Source organism: Camelina sativa, chromosome 15 (assembly GCF_030686135.1).
Source record: "Camelina sativa cultivar CO46 ecotype springtype chromosome 15, ASM3068613v1".
In the NCBI taxonomy this organism is placed as follows: domain Eukaryota; kingdom Viridiplantae; phylum Streptophyta; class Magnoliopsida; order Brassicales; family Brassicaceae; genus Camelina; species Camelina sativa.
This window is the reverse complement of record NC_141894.1, coordinates 7,880,324-7,892,668: the sequence shown is the minus strand read 5'-3', so window position 1 is coordinate 7,892,668 and position 12,345 is coordinate 7,880,324. Positions and strand designations below refer to the sequence as shown.

Sequence of the window (12,345 nt, the reverse complement as noted above, 5' to 3'; positions counted from 1 at the left end):
CACATGGTACCTCGTGGTTCTCGACACCAACGTTATATTATTCTGTCTTTTAACGCATAATTACAAATCATGTATGTGGGTGACAAGTTCAAAGCTAAAAGTATAAGATAGTAAATATTTAACTTGACCTGTTTTTTTTTTTTTTTTTTTTTTTTTTTTTACTTTACCTCGGAAGAGAGAAACCAAAAATATAGCAAAATGGCTTCTCTTCTGAGTTCGTTTCCTCTTGTTTCCACATATCGTATCCCTATACAAACATCTTTAATTCTTTCTCATAAACATATGAGATGAAATGGTTAAAGGTAGCAATGAAATATTCTTCGTGTAGAGTGATCACTGAATAAAATCCGTGATCAAGAATTGAGGTAGTCACTCTCAGTGGAAGACTTGAGGGGAGGCGTAGTATTCACTCTCATTGAAGACAGGTCTTAGATCCTCTTTACACATGAAATCTAAAGGGAACGAGACGAGATGTCCCTTTACCGACTTTAGTCTGTCCATTGGATCGCTTCTCTTGATGTCTCCATTATGGTAAGATTCCAGCTTCTCCGGTGCTATTCCCAAGTCAATCGTTGTGTGTCCCAGTTTCTCTTTCCAATACGATATCCCTTGTCTGAAGGCCATTCTATATATATCCACGAGGTTTCCAATCAGTGGAACTATTTTGAAGCTTAAGTTCACTATTTAACATAATGATAGTGTCCAAAGGTGGAAAAAGATTGGAATTGAACCTTGAATGGATGAGATCATTGGGCACACAAGAGAAGACATCCTGATAAATCATTGTGTTTGTCTGCGTTGGGATAAATAAGCGCACGGGTTATATCTGGCCAGTGAAAATACAAATTTCACCATGTAATCACGTTGCTAACCTTTGCAGTTGCCATCCATATATTCTTGTAGGTTGAATCAGAGACGGGATCCATAATCTGATCGATCTACAAAGATATAACCAAAGATCATATTTTAGCAATAAAAGCATGGGAAGCATGTATAGTCTTTAGACCCTATTCAATCATAATCAATGTTTAAAGTTCATGCCGGCAAGGTTCGGATCATCTTTCATCATTAGGTCTAAGTACAAGAATAATTTCCATTGCTTTTGAAGTTTAAAAACTGCTTATGTACTGATATATCTTCATACAATTTCGTAAGAACATTATAGAAAGATTTAAAGATATGATTCAAACCTCTCCACTACGAAGTCCAAGGTGCTCGGACCATAGAGAGAGCCTAAGACTTGAAGAAAATTTTCCAGCCTTCCATGGCTTTCCTGCCATGCGGGAATCTACTAACTCTGTGTCTTCGATTAGTATCCCAATCTGATATAGAGCATACAGAAGCATGTTATGACTTTTAATGTTCAGCATACATAATCAATTTAGTCCCAACGATAAACTGCTATAACGTTTTGAGATAACAATACTTTAGTTTCCTTCCACCAACAAAAGAAAACAAAAGCTTTTTCACTGAAACCTACTTCCATCCTTAGTGTCAGATATGAAATAGGCTTTTGGAAATCAATGTTTAACACAAAAAAGCACGTGAGTATAAAATATGACCTCAGAGTCCCTTGAGCCAAGTAAACTCCTGTCGTTGATGTTGGCAGATCCAATCAATGCGGCACGGTCATCAATTATCATGATTTTACTGTGAACATACACCTGCATTGAGAGAAAAAATTAGCATTCCCGTTTTCTTACTCACTACCGCTACGTTTAAACACATGTATAAGAGGCATATGATGTTGTGGCCACAAAAAAGGTAGCAATGAGCAAAGCTAGCCCATGAATGATTGAGTTTTTACCTGACTAGTGGCGACAGGTCCATCCTCAGAAAGTTTACCATATGCCCTAAGGCCATAGAAGGAAATATATTCATGAGCCTTTGGGCCAATAGTATTGTAAAGATTATTCAGTATTGAGTTCTGTCCTCTGTATATGGTTCGATACTGCCAGTGCATTATGGCTCTAACAGATGCTGCACCACTGTCGTCAATACCTCCCTAGCAGACGCCAATGCCGGTTAAGAAAATTGCATCTCAGGCGCAAATTTTTTGAAACAGATACAGTTTTCTAGATGAAACTAACCTGGAAACCTGGGAGGAGAGGTATAACAACAACAACCCTGAAACTTTTCTTCTCGTTATGGGCACGCAAAATCCTCTTGTACAATGCTTCTAAGACACGGTTCTTTATTGTGTCATCTCCAGAAAGGCCTGATATGAAAAACTGATTCTGGAGACACATTGCACACCATACAAACAGTAGTCAGAAAAATGAAGACAATGTGAACCTATGGCCACTACTACAGTTTCAAGAACCAAGTTACTTGTATCATCAGAAAAATAAAATATGAATGATCTGCAAGGTAGATTTTTGCAGGGGCAAGGGTATAGCAGTTTTACTTAATACTAAGTTTGTCCACGTTTGATTTGGGATTAATTTCTTTCACCAGATAGATTAACCTTATGTTTAAGCCAGATAAGGTGACTTGATGCTACGATAGCAGGCTGTTTCAATGAAACTCTAAATGATGCTCTAGCCATTGGTCAATCAAACTGAACTCATGCAAACCCGAGACTCCATAAAAAAAAAAATCTTATAGCTAGTACCTCAATGTAGATAAAATGTTCAGCTTTGTCAATGAGAGAACGGTAAGCAGAATGGATACTCTCTTCAACTTGGCTTGTTCCAGCAGACCACTGACTGACACTTCGTATAATCTGAAAATAGGTTCAATCAGTCTAAATGTTGAAGGAAAATTCTAATTTTTTCATCATAAGAAAAAAAATCCAAAGATAAAAAGCTGAAGGCAAGAAGGAAACAGAATAGGATCCTACGCCAACTGCATCAGCTCTAATTAAATTTGAAATTCAATAGATAGTTAATATAAATTAAGTTCCATAACACCCACCTGACAGCGGCATGAAGTTCTCGGACCGACTTGCCCAGTCTCATCTGGCGACCCAACCTGATAATCACGTTCTTGTGTTTCCCACCACTCTGAATCTATCGTATTAGAATTACGCTTTTTTGCTACTGGAAGATCTAGCCCATTACGATCATCTACAAACCCCCTCATAGGAGTATCTCCATCAACTGGGTCAACTTTCGATTTCCGGAAAGAGAAAGGACCATTTCTATTATTTGTTCCATTTTCTTTATGCCCCCCACTCGAACCGTCCTGATCAACAGGTTCTTGAGGCAAAAGTAATGGAATGTCCTGCAAAGATGATCTAGAAGAAAATGAATCATCTCTTCTAATCCCTTTAATGCTCTCTTCGTCTTTATTGCATTCAATGTCTGACTCCTCTTGCCTTCCCATGTAGTGGGGTATAACCATGTGATGCTGGGGCATAAGAAGCGGAATTGAATCCTCATATGGTGCTTTGTTTCTCTGAAATAACCATTGATTATTATGTGGTAATAACAAGCAAAACAAACAGATGAAGAAAGTTAAAGAAGTATATGAACCTTAGCATAGTTCCAGCGTTGAACAAAGTGCCTAGCCACGTCACGGCAAGGTGGTCCCCATAAAGCACAATGCACGTCATGCCAAGGCATCCGTGGATGTTTTCTACGGTCTAATTCATCTTTAAGAGCATCCTCCCAAGTATTGGGTTCTGACTCTCTGGAGAAATTTAATTGTGTTCAAACAGAAAAATCAGAGGGTGGAACTGGGAAAGGTGAAATGAGTAATGGACATCCTGATTTTGTAATTTTAATGTCCAAAATCTGATTGGTGGAAACACACCGAATAGTTTATCTTCAAACATCACAGCTAAAATTTACTTGCAAGTGACACACAAGTTCTTATTATAAAAATTAACATGGTAAAATGAAAAAAAAAAAGATTTGACATCTCAAAATCAACTGTTTATTCTGTTAATACTCATGTTAAAGATGGAAATTCTTACCTGGGGTTATAATAGTCCTTTCCAGGCCATGTCACAGAAGGGTTATCTCCAACTTTATGTTCAAACGTGTCATAACGGCCAAAACACAAGTCCAGGCCTCCAATAAAGCAAACCTGATTATCGACGATGACCAGTTTTTCGTGGTGTGACCTACAAAGACATGTGGAGGTACTACTAATCAGTGTGCTTCACAATTATTTTTGTTGTCAGATAAACTAAAAAAAAAGCATTGTGACATATTAGAGTGATATATTAAAAATGTCTAGTGTCATATCATACCAGAGGTAGACACCACTTGAGAAATGATCAGGATAACGAAGTACCCTCACATTCTCATGAATGCCAAGAAGCCTGCGTTTGCTATATACACTGTTGATTTTTAAAGCAAGGGCAACCTCTTTGTAGAGTAGGATGTATATCTGAAAAAGATAGTAATACCCAAATGAAAAAAAATTATAACAAACTATGACAATTTCTCATCTGACCGAACTATGAAAATTAGAAATCTACGGGTCCAGAATAAAAAGTAAGGAAATAGAGAAAACCGAAGTCAGTATTCAATTTTTACCAAGATTATCCCCAAGTAAAACGAGCACCGAATATACTAAACTTGACCAAAATTCAACTGAAAATAATGCTAATTGTCGAGAGGACAGGAAACAAAATGATCACAGCCAAAACTACTTATGTTTAGCAATTTTTCACCAAGTATAAGCAAAAAACTATGGCTCTTTAAATTCTCTGCAAGATCACACAATAAAGCTTACAAGGCATGCTACCAAGAGAGCGGCATAGTTATCAGTGGAAAGATCCCAAAAACAAGGTTCTAAATAAGAAAACGTGCTCAATTCTCCAAACCTGGCAAGTAAGATCTACATTGCAGATTACAGACATGCGACACAACAGACAGCTATCAATACGTGCATGTCTGTAGTAACTAGTAAGTACCTGAACTCCTTGCTTGGCTTTATTCTCCAACAAGTTATCAAGTCTGGAAGAAGTATGCGAGTCAAAAGGGCGCCTAAGATAGAGTTCTGGGCACACCCACCAGCCACAGATGAAAATCTACAAGAAAAATAAACAAACAGATTAGTTTGAAATTTTTTAAGTTTCAACACATCATTCGTCTCAACACCCAGTAATGAAAAGTGGTAAGACCTCAGATTTAGCATTTTCAATGGCTGCAGCAATGGCTGCAAAAGCTGCTCCACCATCTATAAACCACTGGGCTTGACTTCCATCATCCGTCAAACCCCTTGGGGGCGCATATGAGCCAAAGCGATGGGGATGGCACCAACCCTCAGGAGGTCTAAGCGCAGCATCGTTGATAGAAGCCACCCAATCTTTAACTTTTGCACTACTCTTTGCCCTTATTCTTATACTCCGGTTTCCAGATGTTACCTGGGACATTTTAACAAAAAATATATAGCATGGATTATCCATAACTTCTTTAACATCTGACCCCAGAAATATTTGTGCAGACTGAGGATGATTCAACTTTTAAGCTTATAAAAGAAGGATTCAGTGGGCTCCCACTTTAATTGACTACACAAGGATATACTAATCTTCTTGGTTATCAATTTCCCACTGCGCAGTTGATGTGATAGTGTTCATGCATAATAGATATAAATTTAGGAAATATAACTTGGACAATTTACTTTAATTTCTAGTAGAAGTATAAAAGAAATAGATAATCAACCAAGGGGTATCGAAAATAAAAGATGAACAAGAAAGTTTATTTAGATGGAGTAAGCATACATATATGATATAAGTGATTGAAAGATAAGTAGGACAGTAACTGCTAACCTTAAATGCATGCCGCAAAGGATTATGATCCTTCAGTTCTACTGCTAGTGATACATCCACACCATCATTTCCATTAGAAACTGGTAGGACATCAAAAACGATTATATCTAATAGCTTCGCATCAAATGGATCTTCTAATAAGGCGAGAAAACCAGGCTTTAGTACCCCCCACACCTGTACTGGAGAAAAACTAAACCTTAGATACCATCCTGTCGTCACATTGATTTCAATGTCTGATCAGGAGCAAAAGACATGAACTGTAAAAGGAGACAACTGCATTTTATAACATACACATTGAAGAATCTACAGTCGATTTAGAAAAACAATTATACTTCTTCAAACTTAATATCTCATAACGGCGGTGAAGCTGGCAGAGAAGTTTGTTACACAAAACCTCTCAAGTGAGAGTAGTAACATATTTTGTCATTACTAAAGATGAAATCTATTTCTTCAGATAAATAAGTTTTTCATAGCATTCAACGAATTAAGAGACAAAGCAAGAGTAGGAGAGGGAAGAAGAATAACAAAAGAACACATAAACAAAGCTCACGAGTCACCCAATCGGAACGTCCAGAGGTAAACCAATTCATCATAGCAAAATACAAACTACACGAGTATGAGCAAGAAAATGAGAATTTCCATACCTTTTGCCAATTATCATTGCAGCAACAGAACCAACAGCATCCACAGCATCTATTAGAATCATCATCACTCTTTGATATTTTCGGTAGATGTTTTACCATAATATAGTCTTCTTTCAATTTGGGCCCATACTCTGGTGAGAATGACAACATCGAGACCTCCAAAAACCTGCAAACCTATATTAGGCATTTAGCATTTAACTATGCAAGCAAGCCTCAGAAATAGAATGATGCTCAATTTGTAATGAGAATACAAGCATGAAATGCAAGAAAACCTTTTAATATTCACTTGATGTATTCAGATTTTCAAGCTAGAATAGAAGAGAAAACTAGGTGTTGACTATGGTATAAAGTAGTTGGACCACCAAGCAAAATAGATTATACAAACATACCTCCCGTGAATTGACAATATCAAGATTCCCTAGAAAATGATTCAAATATTCTTGCATCGCATGCTTTCCTCTAACTGATATGGACTGCTGTCTTCCTAAAGGACGAATGACTGGCAAAGCAGCGCTTGAGGGAACATCTCTGAACAAAACAGCCTACTCGTCAGAAAAATAATGGCATCCGTTGGAAAGAGTACAGACGCAGGTCAGCAACTTATCCAACCAAAAATAATGCCCAACAGGTCTGACCTATTTTTGGCACTCTCATCTTGATGCAGCGGAACTTCATCAGCATCTTCATCTTGCACAACGTGTGCATGATCCCCTATTCCTAGATTTTGAAGCCATTCTTTAACCTTTAATGTGATATTCGAAAGAAAAACCACATCAAAACTCGATGCAACATCAAAGTATGCAATTAACTTAGAATCAGACCAAGAGAAACAAGAAACTAGTAGAAACACAAACCTGTTCCTGCTTCTCGTGAATTTCTTCAATGAATGCACGTTTCTTCAATGCAAAATGCAAATAAAATACTTGAGATGCTTTCTTCACAAGCTGCCACTTGAACTGTTACATAAAAGCGCTAAAAGTTAGGACTCAAGAATTACAATGTAATCAAAAAAAGTAGAAAAGCTCCACTAAAATAGTTAGCACCATTTCCACTAAAGTAAGGAGAAACTTATAACAATTGATGATAAATGCATCTCTGTTTCGGGCTTCCCAATCAGCTAAATAACAAATCCGAGCAAATAAATTCGAAAAAGTTGATAGTCTAATCCAAAATTCTTATACGAAAGAGAGAGATAGAGAGAGAAACAAAGGAGATGGACTCGCCTGCTTGTATTGGCACTCAATTGTGTAAGACAAGAGTACGGGGCTAATATCGCCGGCATCAGGACGAGAGACGGAGACGATAACAGCCTTGGGTAATTCTTCGAAAATACGATTAGACTCCTGAGTAGGAGCCGGGGCGAAAGAGAAGAGCGAAGAGACCATCGAAGGAAACTGCTCAGGCTGCATCTGAAAGTATCGTCCTCCACCACTGGCGGGAGACATCAACTGCTCAGATGCCATTTTTTTTCTTTCTGATCTCTTCAAACCTCCAATTACTCAATTCGATCGTTGAATTCAAGATCTACAAAAATTCTCCAATTTCTTCTCCCGTTCGCGTGATATTAACGGGATGCTTATTGTATATACCTCCGGGGAATTCCGATGAGAATCCGATTACATCTGAAGAAGACGAAATCGTTTGGACGATCTAGAGGATCGCAATGGAAGACAAATCAATCTAAGGGGAACAATTCAAAAGTCGGGGGAGAGAGAGAGAGAGATACACACAAACACGGTGTTGGTTATTTGATTTACAGGTGCAGGAAGAAAAGCAAAGTGAGAACATGAGATGAATTGAACTACGTCGACTTTGACCTCTCTTATTTTTTTCCTTTTTTGTGCCGGATACTCCGATTCTGGCCGGATCCGGGTTTTATTTATTTTCTTACATGATTTTCTTACAAAGTAAGTAATTAACATTCATAAATCAAACTATAATATGGATAAATTTATATGTAAAAAGTAATCAAATTCAATCATAATTTCAATCCATATTTACTTTTTGACCAATAAACGCATCCCACGTGTTCAAAGCTATACGATTTAATTGATATTTGGATTTTGGTTATTGGGGAAAAAAACAAAAACAACTTACCCCACACGTATTAAATATTTGGTATCCATAATAATTACACCTGGTGTATGTTTTTGAAATATATTGAATGGTGTTGGATAAACATCATTTTAATTGTTGCCAAATTCACTATATTAAAACTTAAGTTGATAAAATTGTGGTTAAATATGTGTCACAACTGTGATTTGACACATGGTTGAATACGGAGGAACTCCAAAACTGAGAAGTGACATTTACCCAACTTCTACTTTCAAGTTCAACACAATGGGATCAAAACTGGTGAAAAGATAAAATGTAAAGAGAAGCAAAACTGGTGACTTCATAATAATAAGCAATGTGAGATCCAAAACATAAGAAATATCTTTGAAGAAAAGAATCTCAGACAAAATCATTAATTAAGATAAAAAAAGACGCTTCTTCTACAGGTAAGCTCAAGATTCAACCGCAAAAAAATTCAAAACCAAGATCACTTCTTCGACTTCTTCTTGGTTACCAAGCTGCAAAAGAACACAAAAACACAAAATAAATCTCTGCTACTTGCATAGATATCTCCACCTACAAAACCGGAAAGAGGAAACAGACAACAGGTTTCTTACTCTGGTTGTTGAGGTGCTGGCGCAGCAGCAGGAGTTATTGTCTCTCCACCTCCAGGTCCCTACAATAGCCAAAAGTATTAATGAGTCGTATCCCTAATGATAAAATGTCCAAAACATAAAATTAACATAGACAGAGTCACATGATTGGTCTGTAAATTTTTCACCTGTGCTAATCTCTCCTCTCTTCTGGCAAACTTTCTCTCCCTGCTAGCCTTGTTCTTAATACGCTTGGCCTCAAACTGGTCAGAAAGAGTCTTCTCCCTAGCCTTCTCAGCCTTCATCTTGTGGATGCTCTCCATAAGCACACGCTTGTTCTTGAACACGTTACCCTTCACCTTCATGTACATATCATGGTACATGTGCCTGTCAATCTTCTTTGACTCACGGTACTTGCTCAAGAAACGCCTCAACACCCTCAATCTCCTCATCCAGAGAATCTTGGTTGGTAGCCTTGCCTCTCTTGTACCCTTTCTCTTACCTGACAAACATCGAAGTGGTACATAAGACAGATGTTCATCAAACCAGTAATAATCAGGAGGAGACAAAAGAGATATCCAAAGCAGGAAATCTCATTCGGAATTTACCGTATCCAGAGTGACGACCCTTCCTCTTGGCCTCGTTCAAAGCCCTAGCCCGAGAACGTGAGTGGATCTTGGTAGGCTTCCTGATAATGAAACCATCCTTCACAAGCTTCCTAATGTTCTGCCCTGTTACAGTCAATCCAAATAATATATTAACAAGAACATCAACCCCAAATATCAAATAAACATGACAGTCGATCCCAAACAAACTAGCAGAAAAAACAAAATCGACCATCTGACAACTTCATTTCTTACAAAGACATTAATCAAATTCAATCATGGTTTTCAATTCTATAAAACTTAATGCAGAATCTTAATACTACATATGTGACTCAGAAATCAAACGAACTCAAGTCTCACAAGTCACAACATCGTCAGGATACTTCAATTTATCACAGGACAGTGCAAAAATGAGGTTATACTCAATGAATTAACCTAACACCAATCCTACAAAGACTAGTTCATAAAAGGAGAGCTATCCGTTTCTAATCACTCCCAAGAATAAAACACAGTTTCTGCGAAACTCAATCTATAAACCAATCAAGCTCAGATAAAGTAATCGGAGAGAGATAAAAAAATCTTACTGGAATTGGCCATAGAGATATCGCTAGACTCGTTGGGATCGAGCCACACCTTTTTCTTGCCGCATTTCATCACGGATGCGGCGAGCCGCTTCTGGAGCTTCAGCGACACCATAGCTTCTTCTCCCCGTCTTCCTCTCCGCCTCTCTCCGTTAGGGTTTTTCCTTAGGGCAAAATAAATAAAAAGGGACTACTTATAAATAAATCAAATGCTTATCAAATCTTTTAGGGTTTTTGGGTCTAGTTCAGTTCCCATCCAAGACCCACTAACTTAGAGATGTTCGGCTAATTCGGCCCGTTTACTTTTTATATGGGACTAAATTCGGCCCATTCTATTTTGGTTTTTGAAAAATGATAGAAAAATGGTTAGAAATAGCCTTTTGATTTATTTTTTTTTAAACACCAGGCCATTTTTTTGTCCTCTTATACATAATTACAATATGATAAATTAAATTTTACGTTTGAATTCTCTATTTACATTTAGTGTATAGTTTTGAAGAGGTAAAGATTATTATTTGGAGTTTATAATTTAATTATTTTGTATATAGAAAATTGTATTATTGAAAATGGACAAAAAGAGTGTATTTTTTTCAAAAGGTATAAAAAATTGTATTTTTGCAAAAGGTCCAAAATAATAAGTACTACAAACATTTATTTTTGTCTACTACAAACATAATGCAAACAATGCATGAACTTAAATATATTAAAAACTATTAACATGTTACAAGGTGATTTAAAGTTGAGAATCATAGATATAAAAAATTAATTCTCAAATTATTTTTGAAAGTGTGATACATGTATTTATTTATTAATAGATACATCAATCATCAAAATGATATAAATTTATTTTTGAATCAATTTTTCTTAAGTGATACAAACTAATAGGATTTGAATCAGTTTTATTTAACTAATGTCAAACTAGTCAATTATAACATCAGTTAATATAATTGATGCTTAGTTGCTTCATTTATAAATAACTAATTAAAATAATATCACTTAGTTTTATGATATCATTTAAGTGATACAATACATTTATTTTTTTGTAGTGTATATGCTTCAATTTTACAAATTCAATCAAAACTCCAGTGATTTTTTTATTGTTTCCTATTTAAACCGTACAAATATTGTTGGAAGTACTTCGGAGAACCCATAAATCTTCTGGGACCGTGATTTAATACCACCATAAAGATGATCTATGAAGTAAAATTGATAATCATTTTTTTTATGATATAAAATATATGCTACGATTTCTAAATCTATGACTTTTAGACCAAAATATACAAGAAAATATGATTACCACCAAGATTTTTTCATTTTTAATAAAAGAAAAAGATTACACTCATTGCGGGGGAAATAAAAGAATAATAGGTTCAATACATCACATAATAATACATATATACATGAATACATCACATATCACATTTACAATACCTATGCATTGACAAAAAAAATTACACATACGCACACGGATTGCATTATTTGTTTGCGAGTCAAATAAATGCGAATTATTTTTAGATTATTCCAAGTGGGGGAGTAACTAAGAAGGATAAAGTTTAGGATTGCTTTATAAAAGTTACCACAGAGAGATGGTCAAAATATGGATTACGATTTCTTTACGACATATCACCACAAAACATTTTGAAAAGTAAAATGAGTTTTATTTTGGGCATAATATATATACGTCATGTTCGAAATTTCTATACAATGCATAAATTCTCTTACTCTGTTTGAATGTGAATAACATCGCTGTGTTTTTTTCACCTTTTTCATATGTCATTGTAGAATTTGGGTATATGAACAGCAGAACAACATGGTAGATGTGACTAAAAATAGGTATTAAATGTTTGAATCGACGACTATATAAATATATAAGCATCGTAATATTTCATTATACCAAAGGTTGGTTATACAGATAAAATGACCTTGAGTATTACGTAAACGGATTACATTAGTATAATTAACAAATAACCACAAATATTTTCGAAGCAAATATTAAACTGTTGTTAAATTTTAATAACACAATTGGTTGACTATATCTGAAAACAAATCGTGTCGGTTATATTGGCTTAAAAACAAGACTCATTTATAACCTAATCTTAATAGATTGCAAATTATAGTTTATGATATCTACATAGAAACTGT

General features: G+C 35.9%; 2 protein-coding genes across 3 annotated transcripts; both read right to left on the bottom strand.

Moving 5' to 3' along the window:
- Positions 1-117: 117 nt before the first annotated feature.
- LOC104746012 (phospholipase D zeta 1) lies at positions 118-8,295 on the bottom strand. 2 transcript variants are annotated; one of them, XM_010467400.3, is made up of 20 exons: positions 7,593-8,295; positions 7,224-7,325; positions 7,005-7,111; positions 6,759-6,897; positions 6,370-6,543; positions 5,726-5,899; positions 5,078-5,320; positions 4,868-4,984; positions 4,199-4,338; positions 3,920-4,069; positions 3,477-3,633; positions 2,917-3,399; positions 2,615-2,725; positions 2,091-2,237; positions 1,808-2,005; positions 1,563-1,664; positions 1,191-1,322; positions 873-938; positions 732-793; positions 118-625 (listed from the first exon to the last, which is right to left on the bottom strand). In XM_010467400.3, exons 1-20 carry the CDS (start codon positions 7,830-7,832, stop codon positions 376-378), a joined length of 3,294 nt encoding a protein of 1,097 aa, XP_010465702.2. In that variant the 5' UTR covers positions 7,833-8,295; the 3' UTR covers positions 118-375. The 2 variants fall into 2 exon arrangements, with proteins under 2 accessions (XP_010465702.2, XP_087344574.1); XM_087488448.1 differs by having other exon boundaries at positions 6,370-6,535; positions 7,593-8,282.
- A 445-nt stretch (positions 8,296-8,740) lies between these two features.
- Positions 8,741-10,401, bottom strand: LOC104746010 (large ribosomal subunit protein eL19z). Its single transcript, XM_010467398.2, has 5 exons — positions 10,207-10,401; positions 9,626-9,748; positions 9,206-9,519; positions 9,042-9,100; positions 8,741-8,942 (listed from the first exon to the last, which is right to left on the bottom strand). Exons 1-5 carry the CDS (start codon positions 10,316-10,318, stop codon positions 8,912-8,914), a joined length of 639 nt encoding a protein of 212 aa, XP_010465700.2. The 5' UTR covers positions 10,319-10,401; the 3' UTR covers positions 8,741-8,911.
- Positions 10,402-12,345: the final 1,944 nt, after the last annotated feature.

Excerpts from the sequence above, each read along its gene's own strand:
- LOC104746012 (XM_010467400.3), bottom strand. The coding sequence starts at position 7,832 with ATGGCATCTGAGCAGTTGATGTCTCCCGCCAGTGGTGGAGGACGATAC. Across the intron at positions 5,900-6,369 it reads GCAATGATAATTGGCAAAAG|GTGTGGGGGGTACTAAAGCC; the intron begins GTATGGAAATTC and ends TCTCCAGTACAG. Across the intron at positions 4,985-5,077 it reads TTGAAAATGCTAAATCTGAG|ATTTTCATCTGTGGCTGGTG; the intron begins GTCTTACCACTT and ends TTTTTCTTGTAG.
- LOC104746010 (XM_010467398.2), bottom strand. The coding sequence starts at position 10,318 with ATGGTGTCGCTGAAGCTCCAGAAGCGGCTCGCCGCATCCGTGATGAAA. Across the intron at positions 9,749-10,206 it reads TATCTCTATGGCCAATTCCA|GGCAGAACATTAGGAAGCTT; the intron begins GTAAGATTTTTT and ends TGACTGTAACAG. Across the intron at positions 9,520-9,625 it reads GGGTCGTCACTCTGGATACG|GTAAGAGAAAGGGTACAAGA; the intron begins GTAAATTCCGAA and ends GATGTTTGTCAG.